Source organism: Lutra lutra, chromosome X (assembly GCF_902655055.1).
Source record: "Lutra lutra chromosome X, mLutLut1.2, whole genome shotgun sequence".
NCBI lineage: Eukaryota > Metazoa > Chordata > Mammalia > Carnivora > Mustelidae > Lutra > Lutra lutra.
Genome location: NC_062296.1, coordinates 88,773,164 through 88,793,037, shown reverse-complemented (window position 1 = coordinate 88,793,037; position 19,874 = coordinate 88,773,164). Strand labels below are relative to the sequence as shown.

General features: G+C 38.5%; 2 protein-coding genes across 3 annotated transcripts in view; one reads left to right on the top strand and one right to left on the bottom strand.

Annotated features, from left to right (window-relative positions):
- FANCB (FA complementation group B) overlaps positions 1-19,874 on the bottom strand; it is a 385,712-nt gene that overhangs the window by 114,632 nt on the left and 251,206 nt on the right. The gene's annotated exons all lie outside the window — the stretch shown is intronic.
- GLRA2 (glycine receptor alpha 2) overlaps positions 1-19,874 on the top strand; it is a 192,880-nt gene that overhangs the window by 75,139 nt on the left and 97,867 nt on the right. For both annotated transcript variants that reach the window (XM_047715295.1, XM_047715294.1), the window contains exons 6-7: positions 2,573-2,710; positions 4,433-4,647. In XM_047715295.1, the coding sequence (XP_047571251.1) occupies positions 2,573-2,710; positions 4,433-4,647 (353 nt within the window). The remainder of the gene's footprint in view (positions 1-2,572; positions 2,711-4,432; positions 4,648-19,874) is intronic.

Sequence of the window (19,874 nt, the reverse complement as noted above, 5' to 3'; positions counted from 1 at the left end):
GATTTGAGAACAAGATACAGGGACCATAGCCTGAGGAGGACGTAAGAACAGGGAGGCAAGAGATGATATGGAAGAATAGGCATTTCTCTTTGATGGGTAGGGGATCCACAAAGGCATGGGGAAGGAAATAGAGAAATGCTGTCTACTTTGTCCCCTTTATGTCCTAGCCCTGATGTCACTGAAATCTTTGACACGTGCCATACGCTGCTGATGCCTCCGAGGTAATAGGATTTTTAGGCAAGAGACATGAAAATTTTTTTGGCTTGTTCTGTCACTTTCTCTGTTTGTAAAGTGCAGAGAATAATAAGCAATACTGACCTACAGGGATGTTAGGAGATTTAATGAGGCAAGAGCAAGCAAATACTTTTAACTTCTTGGTTTAGATGAATAATAAAGATAAAAAGACACATCAACTATTATTAAAAAAGAGGCAGTTACAGGGTTTTCTTGTGATCACTTAAAATCACTGTAGATTTCCCTTGAAACTCCCTACAGAAATAGAGAAAATAATGAAATGTCTTTGTTTTAAGAAGTTGTCAGGGACAAAATGAGAATTCCTGATTTACAATAGGTTTTATGTATTTTTTTTTCCTATTGCCTCTTCTCTTGAGAAGAAAGTTGAGAAAAACATTTTCTTATATAATGGTTCCTTCTTTGTGTCTCCTCTACTGGTCCAAACTCTCTCTTGCCTCAACCCAACACTTATTTTCTCTGTAAAACAGCAAGCATAGCTGTCATCTGAGGCTCCTCCAAGATTTAAAAAACTCCAATTAGTAAATACGCTTGGTCCTTGCAGGCCCTAGAAGTGATGAAACCACAAAGTGTTCACCACTAACTCCAAATGGGAAGGATGGGAATTATTCCTTCCTTTTTTACCCTCATATTACTTACTTCCTCCTTCCCCAACTTTCTTCCCCTCATCTGTCTGTCCCAGTCTGGGGCTTCAGGATGGCTGGCAACAACTATTATTGTGGGTTGATTGGATATGAATATGGGATTACACGAATATGGGGATATAATCTTCTCACATTGGTTGGAGACACCCAACAAGTACTCATATAGTGTTGCAAGAGACAGGGTTGGCCATTCTCTTTGTGGAACATCAGTGTTTGTATAGGCTCCTCTTCATAATCCCTTGCTTTCCATATTTTATTTTTGGCTTTGAATAGAAAAGGTGGCTCAAAGAAAGAAAGAGGAAAGTAGATTCCAATTAGCTGTGTCATTCACTTCTGGGTAGCTTTGGTGAGTCACTATCTTACAGTAAACAAGAATCTATAAACTCAATAAATATGCTCAAGTTATTGGCTCACCAAGACCTCACATAATATCCCTTGTCCTCCTCACTTTTATGTTAGAGTTCAAATACCACAAAGAGGGAAGGGAGAGAAATGATACCTGAAGGAATAGCAGCCTTCGTCCTGGGGTGCAAAAAGATCCAAAAACACTTAGCACATAATGACCTAGTTAGTGGGAACTTGGAAACTAAGAGCTAACTCTGGTTTACTAAACCGATAACATTCTTGCTTTGTATGGTTCAGGAGTCATATAACAATACGACCTTACATGATGGAGAATCTGTTTTACTTCATATTAGTTATTGTGATGAGTGGGCCCAGTTAGCAAGATGCTAGCACAAATGAACATTCCCGATTTGCATTATTCCACGACTTCCTTTAAGGTTGTCTGCCTATGCCTCCCCACTTGGCAAAATAACAGAGGACTGACCATAAGAACTTTAACCTAAGCTTTCTTTCTTAAAATTTAAATTTAATTAGCCAACAGATTGGCTAATTAATTGGCTAACAATAATACAGCATTACTTTTTGATGTAGTGTTCAATGATTGATTAGTTGTGTATAATACCCAGTGCTTATCACATCATGTACCCTCCTTAATGTCCATCACCCAATCACCCCATCCCCCCAACCATCTCCCCTCCAGCAACCTTCAGTTTGTTTCCCGGACAGAGTCTCTCATGGTTTGTCTCCCTCTCTGATCTCTTCCCTTTCAGTTTTCCCTTCCTTTCCCTATGATCCTAACATAAGCTTTCTGAAAACGAATCTAAAATACCCTAGAAGAGGGGCCAAGTTTGCAATGGAAGTATTTTAGGCAGGACTGTGATGAATTCATTCTCATTTAATAAAAAGGAAGAAGAATTCTTTTCATTTGAAATACAAACACTAGTGCCATGATTGGATTATCTTACTGGATTGTCACAGACACAGCTCTTTCAAGTAAAGACAACCTTCGAAGGATTTTTATATCCATTTACTTGTTTGTTCTTCAGAAAGATTTAGTAAATCAAGAGGGCAGAAGAAAATGGACCTTATAGTTTCCATTCTCCCATTACACAGAAAAAATCATTCAGAAATAGCTTTGTCTCTTCAATTTCTTTGGCTTCAATGACATGTAGTTGACATGATGATTGTAGCTCCCTTACTAAAAATGATTTTGAATTGATTGACCATGTGTCTGCTTTAGATGGTTTCCTTGTTTGTTCTTTACATGGCTAGACTTTCAAGCTTTCTTGGAAAGATGCATTTAATTTTTCGCCATGATTTGTTTACTCCAGTTGGGTACACGATGAATGACCTGATATTTGAGTGGTTAAGCGATGGTCCAGTTCAAGTTGCTGAAGGACTGACCCTGCCTCAGTTTATTTTGAAAGAAGAGAAGGAACTTGGCTATTGCACGAAGCACTATAACACTGGTAAGTTTACTTTCAGCTGCTAAGCCCAAGTGGGCTCTAGTCTGCAACATTGCCTACATATCACACCCCCTTAATTGCTATATCTTTACCAAGAAAATGGAGCTACAAGACACAGACCTTGGCTCAAAACCCCCTTTACAGATAAGATGCTTGGGCCCTCTGGCATAAATCAGTGAGCCCAATAGATAATTTTTCCAAAATGGAGAGAGAAGGAAAAAGATTTGGGATTCTTCTGCTGTTCCCTTGCTAACCATGTGCTGTCAAATGAGTCTGAGGAAATGTGTACAAGACTTTGTATATAGTGCAGGAAACGTATAAATTCTGGCCCATTCTTGACATCCGCTCTTACCATTGGATCCTCAGATCAGTTTGTATTCTCTTAGTGGAAGAGAGGAATAACCACATAGGTCTTTGTAAACCCAGAAATACAGTTACTATGCTCTCCACTCCTTGATGGTGATGGTGATAAGAATTTGGATGAAAACCAGCTGATGGGAATTCAGCTGGCTCTAATGCCATGCACTGTCAGTAGTGCTGAGAGACACATGGGTCAGAGGGAGAATATGAGTTGGTAGTAACAAGTGGGCATATGTTGTTACCTGGAAAATCATGCCTGTCCAGTAAAGTTGATGGCTTTTCCTATGAATGTCCCGGTGTTTGATACCACATAAGCTGATCATGGAGAGGCAAGCTAGACAGGATGGTTTATTCAGTGACTGCTCCAGGTCACTTGCTAAATAGAATGTTCATGAATACTTATTCCAATAGTCAACAGTGCTTCTTATGAAGTGGCCAAAACCTGATTCCAAGGTGTTTTTCCTGACCAAGAGGAATCCAACCTTATCTCTCATAATTTGTGTGGACTAAGCCAAATTACCTTCCAGGGTTCTGCCTCCAAACCAATTAAAGAGGAAGAAAAATGGCAAGGGGCAGGAACATCTGTCTCTTTATAGTATGTTAAAAGTTTTAATATCTTTGTATGTATTCTTTTTTATAAATACTGTAACACTGTAAATAGATTTTAGGAATATTCTAAATGTCCTCAAGCAATTACCCAGAAAGCTAGGAAATTGCTACAATGACTAGATTATATGCAGGGCATACACAAATGTATATTTTTCTCTTATTATGAATAGCACAAAGATAGACAATTTTCCAAATACTTTGAGAGCCCCATGTGAACTTTACTATTTTCAACTGTTACATATTATGCATTATATATTATATGCTATACATATATACCACAGGTTATGTATTATATGTTATATATTACATATTATAACCTCACAAAATGTGACTATTTCTACTGGTAAGTTTCTGACAGGCTTGCAAATTCTGAAGCTTTGTCTAAATAATCAAGCTACAAGCACAGATTCAGAAAAATGGTTTGGTCTAGTGACTCTTCTTTTTTAAAGTAGGTTCATGCAGGGTTTGAATTCACAACCCTGAGATCAAGACCTGAGCTGAGATTAAGAGTCAGATGCTCAACCTACTGAGCCACCCAGGCGCCCTTAGTCCTGTGACTCTTTAGATCACTCATTCTCACAACTGTTAATTGAATTACTGGTAGAGTTGAAAAAGAGTTGAATTGGTTATGTAGGGTGAGCATTTTGTGCCATCTTCCAAATCCACCTGTAATACCCTTAAAAACTAAACAATGAAAGGCAAGAATGGGAAAGATAAATTTGAATTGGATTTTATATCATTATTTCCTGCTTTCAGGAAAGTTTACCTGCATCGAGGTTAAGTTTCACCTGGAACGCCAGATGGGATACTATTTGATCCAGATGTATATCCCCAGTCTGTTGATAGTCATTTTGTCCTGGGTCTCCTTTTGGATAAACATGGATGCAGCCCCTGCTAGGGTTGCACTGGGCATCACCACCGTCTTAACAATGACCACCCAGAGTTCGGGTTCCAGGGCATCTCTGCCAAAGGTAAGAAGTCTCCTTACTTGACAACAAGTGACGGGGATCGGGGGGCGGGCGCGGATTGTCAAAGGTCTTGTGACCTGGAGAATGCTGTGAAGACAGAAATGTTTGGCATCCTGTGGTACTGTTGGAGGTGCAATGTAAGAAGAGAATTAAGAGCTGAGTTTGAGAGAATTACAGCTCTGAGGACATGGGAGATTCCTAATCAGATCAATTAGGGGAGAGGGGAATCAGGGTTGAGAGAGGAGAGGAAGGAGTGGAGGCAAAAACATGGCTCAGGAATTATGTCTACGAAGTCCTTGACTGCTTTTGACCTCATGCTGTTCATGAGCCACGAAGCTTGTAGGAATTAGAGTAAGATTGATGCAACTTATGCTATATTGTCAAGTGTTTATTGGTGAGCCTATTGTGATTCATACACTTAGTGAAGTCATTTACAGTAAAAAAAAAGTTTGAATTAAGCTCCTGGAAATTTATACAGAAACGCTACGTCATTGAGTATATATGAGATATAACTATAAAAATTAGAGTGCAGCAAAGCAGATACACGAATCTTTGCCATTCCTTAATTTACCTTAATGGCTGACACACTATTATTTTCAAGTGACATGGTTACCTAGAGAAAGAACAGGGGAGTCTTCCAAGATGGTGAAAATTCCGACAACCATGGCAGGTGGATAAAGGAGCGTGAGATGGATAATAGGTACACATAGACATCTTGTAGCATTTCAAATATTAATCCATAATGGCTATATAATTTATTTTTATGTGAGGGCAGGTCCTCTATATTTGTAAGTATTGCCTAAACAAACAATGATAATTGTCCTGTTCATGAAATGTCCCAGCACCCCGAGAGTGTGCCTATGGGTATTTCCTTTTCACTGGAAAAGTACATTGAGTCGCTGGCTTCAATTTTCCAGGAATGTGAGTTCAATTTAGTATTCACTGTACACTGTCTCATACTGGTTGAGCAGTCTCTCCAAAACCTAGTTCCAGCAAATAATTGAGGTATAATCCCCTATCTTTGCTGGCTTGAGATTATGTACAGTTGTGCTGCATTTGACATGAGATATGTTAGATCATGTTCCACATTATCTGCTGTGCTGAGAGATAAGATGACATGTGGAGGAGGTCTGTGGCTGTCCTGGAAATGGACTGAATGCTGGGGGAACTGTCATAGAAACTTGCCAACTTCTATGCCTCCAAAGATAAATATTAGATTTGTATGCTAATAGAGAAAGGGATAAATCTATTTCTGATATTTTTTAATTTTCAAATAACATACTGTACAAAATACTTGTGTTGCATTTCTATTGAAATATAGATAGCAGAAATACTAAAGCTTTCTTTTCAGCTACATAATCACAAATCAATTTCACCTAATAAAAATTCTAATCCACTGTGTGCCTCAACCGAAACAGGTTCATTTACTTATGTCTTGTTAGTCATTAGTTCTAGCCATCACTGCATGCTATGCCATTAAACCTCAGGATGCACAAAACATGTAGTTTACAATTTAATAGATAGCTAAAGTATTGGTTACAAGTTGTAAGCAGATAATGTCAAAAAGGAAGACATTTATAGCCTCCAAATTCCCATTGCTATTTTAAAAAGTAGTCATTTCATCTCAAAATGGGAGCTTCTGTTTTTATAAATTTGTTATTCATTCTTATTAGCTATTATGATTCTACATCAATGGTCAAAACTATTGTTGAATCAATGGTCACTGATCAGTGATCTTTGTGTGTAGAGGCAATCAGGAACTCCGATAAACTAAGAGATAAGTATAATCAAAGTCATTTTAAACTTGGCTCTGAACTCATAGTGGTTATCCTTTTGCCATCAGCAGGTTTATCATCCTACGTATGTTTTTCTTAGGCTATTATTAAACATGGTTGGCTCTCAACTGACTGTGGGGAGATGTGACTCATAGGGATAACAGTGAGAAAGGAAAATGGGATAAAAAGTGAGTCATGGAAAATAAAAAATTGACCATACGTTTACACACACATACACACACACATACTCGTTTTAATTTATAAACACTGTAGTCTCCAAGTAGAAGCACCACTGTGCTGATTGTACAGTTGTCTCAGAGTCGGTAGCCCTTTACAGACTAGGCATGCACCTTGCACTTTAAAAGTAAGACATGCTTGTTAGAGAAAAAATAGAAGACATAGAAAATACCATTAACATTAATTATCCACTAAGTAACTGTTGTTAAGACTTTGGTATATTTTCTTCCAGCCTTTCTTTGATGCACATTTGGAGGCAAACCCACACACAAGCACACCCAGAAAATAGGATCAAAACTGTCTACAAAGACAGTTATATACTATCTTCCATTTCCATAGCATTAAAAATCTATCATGAACATAATTTTCAATGACATAATAGTCTATCTGGTATATTAATCACCATTTATTTTACTATCTTGGATATTTAGGATTTTATTGTTTGCTTTTCTAAGTGCGATCGTTATATATTTGTATATGAGAGCTTGTGTCTCATTGTGTTCTAGAAGACGTGTGTATGTACTTATTCATTTATTTATTATATTATGTTATGTTAGTCACCATACAGTACATCATTAGTTTTTGATGTAGTGTTCCATGATTCACTGTTTGCATATAATACCCAGTGCTCCATGCAATCTGTGCCCCCCTTAATACCCATCACTGGGCTAACCCATTCCCCACCTCACTTCCCTCTAAAACCCTCAGTTTATTTCTCAGAGTCCATAGTCTCTCATGGTTCATCTTGCCCTGATATATTTTTTAAATCTTATTTTACAATTGGAAAAAAAGAAGAAATTGAGCAATGATTAGAGCAAATGAGGGACAATCTGTAGGGAGATGCCCAATATCTTCCCATTCAGGCAAAAATTTTGTCTTGTTCATCAGGTTAACTTCAGCATTTAGTACGGTCTGTTACTTATGCTAGATGATCAATAAATCCTTATTGAATGGATAAAGAAGTTAATGAACAACCATGTTTCCCCATGGGAGACCATGTAGAAGATAGACTTAACACAGAATCTATAAATGTTTTACAGAAAATATTAGAGTTCTAATATATGGAAGAATCTCATAATAATATCACATACACTACAGAGGAATGGAATTTCTCTAAAGGACTATGTCTCTCTTTTCAGAAGTCCTCAAGTAGACTTTGGGAAGTTAAGAATATATCCACAAATACATATTCTGAAGTACAGGCAGGCCTCCCAGATCTAAATCTTAAAGACTTCTTTACACTCAACCTCTCCAAGCCTGTTTCCTCATTTCTAAAATGAGAATGACCTTATCTACTCCTTGTAAAAACTGAACTAGGATGAGATGAGGTATTACATATATAAATCATTTTGCCCAGTTTTAGTACATGGTAGCACTCAATTCATTCTGGTTATTTTTATTGTTATTTGTTCCCAGTCCATAATAAAATAGAAAAGACTGCTCCATGGGATGGGAAGTAATATTAGAAGACTCATAAAGGGCCTTATGAGTAGAAGATACCATGTTCTTTGGATGGCCCATTATTTGTTTATAATCATAATGCAAATGAGGTGAGCTAAAGTTTGTTATACACGTGTGTGTGTATAAACCCACATATGTGTCTTCCATAGGTAGGCAATTTATTGAATGGGTTAAGCTCTAGAGCATGTGAATAAGCAATGGCTCTATTTTTCTCCAGTCACTTCCATTAAACATCCTCTGTTGCTTTTATTTTCCCTGTACCCGGAGGATACTTCAGAAAGATTCCACAGATTCTCAGTTACTATATGCCATGCCATTAGACTCAGAATGAACAAAGGTGTTTTACAATTTAATAGACCACTAAAGTATTGGTGATAAGTACTTTAGCACAGTCCATTATCAGATTTTTTTAAAAATCAGATAGCTTGAAATAAAACTTTAGTCTAAAAACCAATTCAACGCTCTTTTCCTTACTTGCCCCCAGCTCAGGCCTAATCTTTGGCTTGAAGATGTCCAGAAAGGTGGACGTTTGTCTGTTCTTACCCTTGCTTTTCACAGTTGTTACCCTTGCTTTTCCAATTCTCTTCCCCACTCCTGTTGCTTGCTTCTCTACTGTTAAGGGCTGAGAGTGAAAGAGTGGATGGAAGAAAGTTGTACAAGACTGACACTACTGTATTTGAACTCTTGCCTTCTCTAATGGGAAGCCTCCAAATACTGCATTCTTGATGGTTGAACTTGAGTTCCTTGGTAATTCCTGAGGATCCTGCACATGACACCATTCATGGATGAACAATGCAATCTCTGGCTGGTATCTTATCTCCTCTTATCTATCACCTCCTACCAGCATATCTCATACAACTTCTTACTCCCAGGCTCTCCTTATTCAAGTAGATAGCCCTCCTGGTTGACATGTTTTGAAAATGATTCACATCTATCTTCCACACCGTTTATTTGGCACACCAAGAATGTGTGTTCATTGCCTTGCTAAATAGTGGAAATGCAACGTAACTGTTAACATGTTTGCTTTCACCCTACCATCTTAGGTATTCTAGCTAGCTTACTCCCTTCAGAATTTATTCAGGTGAGAAACAAGTACTGCTGTTCATTTTTTTTCATACAAAACCCAAACTTCTGAGGATACATGACAAGTTCTGCTAATAACACCTTTATTTTCTGATCCAGGAGCAATATGTTGAAATTTCAGCAGCTCAACAGATACATGACATGTGCAGGAGATGCCAGTCTTTTCTCTTACCAGGGTGGGGGTAAACCTCTTCTCCCCATCTTTAGGAAAATAGGGGAAAGGCCACAGCACTGTCGTTATCCATGAATCCCATTACTTCAAGTAATTCTTTTCGAATGTCTAGTTTTCTGTAATGGTACAGGGTATGGAGTGCAACTGTCTCTAGATTACATTTGCTTTGTTCTAGCAAGTCCTGCATCCTTCATACATACGTGTAGAGTCTCCCTTCAGAGTGAGGCTTAAGTTGACATTCTGAGAAAAGAATATCCCATTCCCATACTGTTACACTCATAAATAAGCATACTTAATTTTAGAGCTTTATCCCTATGAGGGCAAGGGCTCCACTGATATCATCCATTTTTACATACCTACTGCTTAACACAACACTTGGCTCATAGTAGGTGCTCAGTAAAGAGTGGGTTAATAAATGAATATACAGTATTAAAAAGACTTATGGTTAAGTGGTATGCCAGGTGTAATTTAATTGGTGATTCATTCATCCATTCATTTATTCAACTAATATTTATTGAATGTTTTCTCTGTGCCACCCATTGTGTTAGGGATTAAGGAAATCTGAGATAAATAAAACATAGTCCCAGCCCTCAGGACCTTGTCTTTTAGTATGCCAGAGGCAGATACTTGGAATGGTAATTGTTACACAATGCGGAATACAAGGACACCCAGAAGGATGCCTAACCTATTAAATGAAGTAGGGAGAAATGGAGGGGGAGGAAAGGGGTTGGAAGAAGACAGCCAGAGAAGGAGGGAGAGAAGTAGTGTTAGGAAAATGGCTTGGAGGGATCCTGAGCTGAATCTATGAAGCAGATTAAATAGGTAAGGTAGGAGGTGGCAAAGGTCATTCCAGGCAACGAGGACTTCCTACTCATAATATTTGGGCTACACTCAAAATAAGCTTTTCTAGAAGACATTCTGGGCAGGTTTCCAACGTGCTTCACAAATTTTAAACACATTTCAAGTAAGAAACTTGTGTTTATTGATTCCAAGTTAATTTCCTGCTTTCCTGCCAACCAAAGCTTTTTGTGGTTTTTGTTTTGTTTGGTCTGGTTTCGTTTGGTTTGATTTGGTTTCCAGAAGTTCCATCTCCTCCCTCAATACAGGAAAATGAAATACCAGCATGGTATCTGTTCTATAGGTGCATTCCCATTTGAAGCTGTAAATTTGTTTTTTTAAATATACATCTCTGCTAACCTCCAAGAAGCTGATCTGCTGGTAATTTTCTATTTGGAGCTCAAAACCCCTAGTAGTAGACTAAATGCTGGGTGTATTGTTGTCTTTTCGACCCACAGGAAAAAATCAGGATGAATTGAATAGAAGGCTGTGAGACATCAGGCAGGCTTTGAATGTGGCCAGAGTTAAACAATTATTTTCCTTTACTCTGTATTTGCTATTATTACTGAATGGTTTGAAGCTACTCCTAAGTGTGTCTTGAGTCCTCATTTGTAGCAGCAGCCTAGAGACTGTAGAGGTGAGAGCTAGTGTTGGTAGGGGACAGTTGGGTTGATGTGGTATGCTGGTAACTGACAGATCCCTAACCATCTCCTTAAAGCACGGATCCAGAGGTATTATCTTTGGCCATTATTAACTGAAATGCCCTATGTCCTATATAAGGAAATTTCCCTTTACTTTTCAGCCATCTGGTCAACTAAGACCAGCTGGACCATTTCAAGCAGCTGCCAAACCCAGGACAGCTTGAAATTTAAAACAAAAGAGGCCATAGTCTTACCATGTTTGGTCTTGCTTTATTCCCCATGAGAATGTTTCTAGCTAGAGACTGTAGTAAGAGAAACTATGAAAGCAGTAAGGCTGATACTTACAGAAGTTTTGACATAAGAATTTGTCTGGATGTCTGTTTTAACTCTAAAAAAGTAAAAATGATTGCTCCTTGAATCAAGTACATCCCCAGCTAATTTGAATGAATCTCCTAGGTCAGACTGGTATTTCTGGAAGAAGATGGAAATAATTCTGTCTTGTAAAATCAAGATTTTAATTAGTTCTCAGATAAAAGGTTGAAAAGTAAGAAAGCCAAGCTTTGGCAAATTGATCTGCAGGCTTGCTTGCTTTAGCCAGATGTCTGCATATATGGGAGACTACATAAACTTTCCCTTCCAGTATTTCCTGAGACACAGCAAATTAAAGAGTTGTTGATATAATGAGTATATGATAAAAATATGCAAAGAGATGAAGTGCACGAATTCTCTTGGGACAGAGCTGGAGCACCAGTGGCTCAAGAATACTGTTGGCAACTATGGAGTATGATGCCTCCATCAGAAAGGATGAATCCTCGACTTTTGTATCAACATGGACGGGACTGGAAGAGATTATGCTGAGTGGAATAAGTCAAGCAGAGAGAGTCCATTATCATATGGTTTCACTTACTTGTGGAGCATAACAAATAGCATGGAGGACAAGGGGAGATGGAGAGGAGAAGGAACTTGAGGATAATTGGAAGGGGAGGTGAACCATGAGAGACTATGGACTCTGAGAAATAATCTGAGGGTTCTGAAGGGGCGGGGGGTGGGAGGTTGAGGGAACCAGGTGGTGGGTAATTGAGAGGACATGGATTGCATGGAGCACTGGGTGTGGTGCAAAAACAATGAATACTGTTACGCTGAAAAGAAATAATAAAAAAAAAAAGAATACTATTGGCAGCCTTTACAGGGAAGCTGACAGTGGGAGAAGCTACCCAAGCTGTGCTTCTGCTCAAGTCCTCATGAAGTTCATAAATCTTTTTGGGATAGCTTCTAAGGTTCAGGATTATTATTTTTTATTTTAAGTCCAGTACAGTTAACATACAGTGTTATATTAGTCTCCAGCATACAATATAGTGATTCAACACTTCAGCGCATCATCCATTGTTCATCACAAGTGCCCTCCCTCCCCCCATCACCTATTTCAGCCAGCCCCCTGCCACCTCCCCTCTAACAACCATCAGTTTGTTCTCTATAATTAAGAGTCTGTTTCTTGCTTTGTCTCTTTTTTCCCTTTGCTCCCTCGTTCTGTTTCTTAAATTCTACATGAGTGAAATCATATGGTATTTGTCGTTCTCTTATTTCACTTAGCATTATTTTGTCTAGCTCCATCCATGCCACTGCAAATGGCAAAATTTCATTCTTCTTTATGGCTGAATAATATTCTGGTACACACACACACACACACACACACACACACACACACACACACCTTCTTTATCCATTCATCTATTAATGGACTCTTGGGCAACTTCTACTTCTATGATTTGGCTACTGTAAATAATGCTTCAATAAATACAGGGGTGCATGTATCCCTTTGAATTAGTGTTTTTCTATTTTGGGGGCAAATACCCAGTAGAGTGATTACTGGATCATAGGGTAGCTCTATTTTTAACTTTTTGAGGTTTCTCAAAAAGTTAAAAACAGGATTATTTTGAACTCTCTCTGTCCATTTCACTAAAATGGGTAACTCTATCTAGGTCATACAGCCTAAATTTCTTTGGTTCTTATAAATGCCACACAGTGAGGGGAAAATCAACTATTATGGAACATGTACTACATAAAGAAACAGAACTTCTTAAGAAGACTGACACATACATAAAATATATTATAATTCAGTAGAGTATGGGCAGCGGGGTAGATTTTTTACAAAAATGGCTATAATGATTCTCCTCTCTGTATCCATACCCTTTGGGTAATAGCCCCTCCTACATTGACTGTCAGTTTGACTATGTGACTTGCCTTGGCATGTGGGACAATGGCAAATGTGACACAAGCAGAGACTTCAAAAATGCTTGCATACTGTAGCTAGCTTTCTCTTGCTACTCTTGCGATCCTATACACACTACCATGTGAATACTGCCAGGCTAGCCTTTTGAACGATGAGAGACATGTTGCCCAATTATCTCAGTTACCAAGATGACAGCCAGATAACCACCACTTCCTTATTCTCTGTTCTAGGCACAGTGGCCTCCTTGCGGTTTCCTGAATATGCCAAGCACATGCTCTCATTCCCAGGCCTTTGCAATGACTATTCTCTGTGTCTGGAACACTCTGTCCCCAGATATTTACATGATAAATGTTTCCACCCTTTCCAAGTCTTTATTCAAATCCTGCCTCTCCAATAAAGCCTTTTCTAGCATTTATCACCGCACCCATGCCCTCATCAATACCCTGACCCACCTTCTCACTTTTTTTTTGTTTTCCCACTGCACTTTATTACCTTATAGCAACACTATGACTTATATAAAACTCCATTATGGATTATGTTTCCTGTATATTGCCTGTTTCCCTTAGCTTGACTATGAATGCCATGAGGGCAAAGATCTTTATCTAGTTTGCTCCCTAAAACAACACCTAGTCTATAGTGTATGCTTAGTAAATGTTTGTTGATAGAATCAATGAATGAGTGAATAAATGAATATACACATCTCTAAAGTCTAGTCATCGTGAAAAATCCATCTAAACTTTCTTAAGGATACAGAACAAATAAAAGGAACCCACATAGCCAGGGGCCCATCTTTCCTTAACTGGCTGGCTGTTCATTACCACAGAGAACCCTGACTTCCTATGTTATATTACTATAACATAATTACATTATTTTAAAGTTTTGCTTCTCTGGCTGTATCAAATAGTGTCATGGACATTTTTTGATAGCTGTTTCTTATAGAGTAATCTAGCCAAAGAAATAATAAAACAGCAATGGTTTAGATGATGAGAGAGTGTGCATACAGGCTATCTTTATCTAAATTTTGCTTCCTTGGCACTGTCACAACTAATTTGGAAGTTTCTCAGTGTGCCATTGCAAGTGTCCATTTCCCCTTCTTGCTGCTCCAGCTTGTTTGGATGTAAGTGGAGCCTCTGAATTCTAATGAAGGCATCCAGGACTCTCCTCATCTGAGCTCTCGACAGCCACTCTGGGCCACAGGTGCCACACTGTACTCTTTCCTAGGGGCCCAGACATCAGAAAATACTCTCCTTTCTTTACCTAACAAAAACCAAGTGGATTTTTGTTTTCCTCTGATTTTAGTTATCAAAGACTGTTTATTTAAACTTAAGGATTGCTTTGGGCTGCATCTAGGACTTGAGAGGCCATGAGCTCTGATCTGAAGCCAACTGTGTATACCTAAAGCAAGTCATTTTCCATCCCTCCCAATAACGGGGAAGGGGGTACAACTTCATTTGCTTTCCAAAATTGACTGTGCCTTGATGAAACTGGAATATCAAAATATTTTCCAAACTACACATGAACTGAGCTTATAAAATCTTAAACTTGTGTGTTGTTAGAAGAGCCTCCGCAATCCTACTAGGGATGTGAAAACTGATGACATGAAGGTTAATTCACTTCTCATTTTTAAAAATCTGCTTAAAGTGGGGGTACCTGGGTGGCTCAGTCCATTAAGCATCTAGCTTTGGCTCAGGTTATGATCCCAGGGTTCTGGGATCAAGCCTGGTGTCGGGCCCCCGGTTCACCGGGGAATCTGCTTCTCCCTCTCCTTCTGCCCCTATACTTGCTTGTGTTCTCTCTCTCTCTCTCAAATAAAATCTTTAAAAAAAAGATCAGGTTGAAGTGGATGCCACTTCTTACATGAAGCCCACATGGATCTCCATAAAATGTAAATGGCCTATTTTCCTTGCCTCCACGGTACTTCGTGCTTTGCATCAATCATTGCATTTTGGACTCCTGGCTCAGTGATCAGGGCCCATGTGTCCTTTATTGTAAACTTTATTGTAAACCCCTTGTGGAGAGGACCTAGTATCATTCAACTCTGCATAGCCCCTGTGACATACACAGAAGCACTCCTCAGTAGTTATTGCTGAAGTAATGTAAGAAGACCATGTTCAACAGTTCCTAATGTTTGGTGATCAGAGTAGGAATTACTGCCAGAACTTAATCGGTCTGAATAGAAAGTGTCACTAAAGCAGAGGGTCTCAGACTTTGCTGCACATTAGAATCAGCTGAGGAAATTTTCAAGACTTCTCAGACTTCACCACAGAGAAATGAAATTAAACCATCTGGCAGTAGGGTCCAGGCATCAGAATTCAAAGAAAATCTTCATGTGTAGCCAGGGCTGAGAACTGCAGCTCTGAATTTTGTTGTGGTCTGGGCAAATGTTTTCATTGTTTATCATGTACCAGAATATATATTCATTTTAACTTCACAACAACACTCTGAACTAGATACTATTATTATCCCCACTTTGGAGATGATGGTACCAAGGCACAGAGGAGTTAAATAACTTGCTCAAGTTCATACAGAGCTAAACCTGTCGTTTAAGCCTAACGACTAATCATGGTGCCACGCCATCTTTCATAGTTAACAGCTGTGGGATTCCTTCCACGTGCCTGGATGTGCTAAACCCTTCACATAGGTCTTGTCACTGCAAACAGATGACATATGCCCGATTTTGCATCATCAAGTAACAGGTAGGGAAATGGAAACATAAAGAAATGAAGTAATTTGTCCAGTTGTTTTTCTAGCCAGTGAAAAAGATTCAAATCACTGGTCAAGTCAAATCCTCGTGAAGGAAGAACTAAGAATTTTAAGTTACACCACGCTGTCCACACCATGCTAATTCCAGGTGGAAACTCTGACTGTGAGAGGAGTTATTTTCCAAGCCCCGAAATCCCTGTCTGTGGCTATGCACATTGTATTCACTGGATGCTGAATGCGGTGGGCATCTTTGCTTATCATTTGGATGGAGAGACAGTGCTTGCCTGACTGCTCTCTTGCATATTATGAAGAACTTTTAATGGTTCCTGAGGCTTCCCTTACAGGGTCCTCCTCAGCAGACTCTCTGACAGACTCAGTTGCTGTTTATTGCTTTGGTCAGCCATAGCCATTTTAACCACCATTTTCATCAGTTCCCAGGTGTGATTATGTTAAGAGCCCCACCAGGCATAAACCATTATCTACCATTCAATGTCAGCTAAAAGGCTGAACAAAAGAAGACTGGGTAATCATCAACAACAAAATGGTTAAATAAATTGTGGCCCATTCATACAATGAAATACTAGGTACAAAAATGTAACAACTGCAGGCTCACTGAACAACAGAGATGAATCCCTCAAATCTAATGTTGAAGAAAAGTTAACACACGCAGAAAAAACATTCACAGGCAAAATTCATCTAGGGTGTTTGGACTAGAGTTACGGCTGGGATTTGGAAAGTAGAGAGGGATTAGTGACTGGGAGGGACCATGAGGGATTGAGCTTCAGGGGGTCAAGGAATGTTCTATTTCTTGACCTGGGTGGTTATGTGGGCATGTGCATTTTGTGGTGATTTACTGAACTGTACAGCTATGATCCTGGTACTTTTTTGTTTCCAATATAAGTGGCACATTTTGTTTCTAAAAAGAGGAATAAAAGTTGTTTGGTAAAGCAAAAAAATACAGGTTCCCCAAATGAGCTTACGAGAACATTTCAGCACAAAGCCATTCTTTTTTCTTTCCTTTCCTTTTTTTTTTAATTTCTTTTTGATCCTGGTACTTTAAAATATTTTAATAAAGAAGTTTTTTTTTTTAAAAACCCAGATTGTACAAATAATGAACAATAGAGAATACTCATAACTTCAAGCATTTTCTTCCTCTTCCTTTTTCAGAATAAAAATAACAAAAGCTAATATTTATGGATTCTAGGTTCCAAACTTGGTACAAAGTGCTTTTCATTCATATATTATTTAATCCTCTCCATAATCCTATGAGCTAGATAATATTGGTCCCATTTTCTACATAGATTAAAACTCAAGGTTATACAATAATAAGTGCAAAAGCCAGAATTCAAACTTCATTGGACCCTACTCTATTCCTTTCTTATTTTGCTACTCTCCTCATTTTATAGTCACTAATGTCACTTCAGTCTTTAAAATGGATGTCCTTTGATGACTGTTGCAATTTATATGCTTGAGGGTTGACTGATGGGATTCAAAGGATTCTGTAACCTAGAGATTCCTTCTATATTTTTAAATTATGGGACACAGTGTTAAGTGATCATAATGTATTTTCCAACCAGTTCTGACTTCTCCCTGGAACAGTCTCACCCTTTATCTTGCTTCCTACTATTGTTTTCTGCTCACTTGCTAGACAGTCCTTTCCTCTGGAAAGGGAAATTAACAGCTTTCTGTCATTGGAGAGAATTTGAAGGTCCAAGATACTAAACGAATTGGTGCCTAACAGTGTTTCTTGCCTTATGTAATCCTAATGAAAAGATCACTTAAAAAAGGGAATGAATGTTTCGTAATTGGCTCATAGAGGAGACCATTTTCCTTTACCCATAAACTTGTTGGTTCCAAAGCATATGTAAGGGTTTCTCTTTTTATGGGATTCCACAGAAAGTATGGTCTGCAAATATGGAAATATGTTGTAGGACTAGTCTTTACTCATTCAGTTTCACTTAATATTCACAGTATAGCCTATATTCTAAGATGCATTTTTTCCTGTTTTCACAGCTCTGAGTTTGGGCTGCAGCTTAAAACTGAAGGCAAATCAGTTTAATTAGAGATGTTTTTCTTTCTCGGTGGTGCATAAAATAACAGCGCATCTTCCAATACTGGCATCTTAGATGTAATGAACCACTGTACTAAATTTCTAGAACCAGTCACTATGCTTGGCACTGGGCATATAGAAATAAGAAGAATATACATGCCCCCAGCCTTCAGAGAGCTCACATCCCATTGGAGGGACAACTATTGAGTATGTAATTAGCTGATAATACTGTAATGCCCCAAGAATGATCAGGTTTTCTAATCTGGTTGTGCGAACAAACGCCATCCTTGGCCCTGGGAGAACAACAAATACCCTTTCCTCTAGTTCTTTATGGCTATTCTTTCCCTGGCCTCATTTACTTTCCTCACAGGTAGGCACTTATCAGTACTTTGCTGACTGCTCTGGAGGAAACTTCTTCAGACCTCTAGAACTCACTGTCTGCCTCCCTTGGCAATTCTCTCCATTCTGGTACCCTGCCCTGTGAATTCTAGACTCCGTGAACTTCCCAGACCCTCAACTCATCTCTTCAGTTTTGGGAGTTTGTTCATCCTCTCTACATCATGACCTGAAAGCTCTCTCAAAACAGGACACAGGAGTAATAGTAGGACTGACTACATCTGTTTTCCATCTTTCAGGGATCACTGTCCTTTTTGCCCATCTAGTGCCTTGAAATCCAGGTTTTTTTTTCATGTTTTCTCCAGATTTTTTAGTGATTCAGGATAGAGGGTAAATCTGGTCCCTCTTATTCCCTCTTGGTCTTAAGTGGAAGTCACTGTGATGGTTTTGAATCCTTGATTTATTTTTAAAATTTGACATGGGATGTAAATAAATTGAATGTGACAATTTAGATAATTGAAATAATTATCAGAACCAGCATTAGCTTGTAATGCTAAGAGTACAGTTGTTCTAATCAATGAAGACTGCATTTATTAATACATGGTCTATGAACTCTAAGACCGAGAACAAATATTTTTATAAAGAAATTAATAATGGAGATGTATGGGCATGAATATTAATATCCTAATAGGAAAATTGGTTTTGCTTCAAAGTGATATATTCTAACATATTTAGGCTTATAGCTGACTGATAATTCTTGACTCTTTTTTTATAACACACTGTGGACTACTTTGGGAAGTAGGGACTTTACCTCCCATTTGGCAACTCCTCTTCACAAGTCAATTTCTCTTAATCGTCCCTGCTTGCCCCAATAGATGCAGTCACGAAATCACAGAGTTATTTACTTCATTTTGGTTTAATTTGATGCAATAAATATTCAAGGTACACCTGCTATGGTAGGCATTGAGTAAGTCAAAGAGATGGGAAGATAGTCCCTGCCCTTGAGGAATTTATGATCTAGTACAAGAGTCAGCAAATATTGTCCACAAAGGGCCAGATAACAAGGAATTTTAGGTATTGTGGGTCATAAGGTATCCGTTGCAAATGAACTCTGCAGCTAGAGCATGAAGGCCTTCACTGACCGTACATAAACAAATGAGTGTGGCTATATTCCAATAACACCCCTGACCTAATTGGAAGAAGCAAGGAAGTACATAGAACAATGTATGTTTTACAAAGGTGACCAAAAGCAAGTGCTACGAGATGTCACAGAAGGGACATACATATCTTAATATCAGGTTTGTAAAAACACTGAATGATTTAATGGAGGCAGCAATATTTGACTTCATGTATTAAAGTTAGCTAGAATTACAATAAGCATAAATGATAGGAGAAGACCTGAAACAAATACCAGTGATGAGTAAACATCGAAGATCTGGGAGAAGTCATCCTACTTAGCCTGACTGTTGATTATACTCAGAAGCGAGGTGGAAAAATAAGGAAATGTAAGGCCTTTGGGTGGGTCCCCACCCCCGCCAGCCCCAAGAGAAATTTCTTCCTCCTCTAGACTGGTTAAGCTCCTCTCCTTGGACCTTTATCTCATTCTGACTTATATTATGGTTATTTTTGCACTTCTCTTTATTCGTGTGCTAAACAATCTCCACCTTTAGAGCAATGATTATATATTTGTTCATCTTTGAACCTC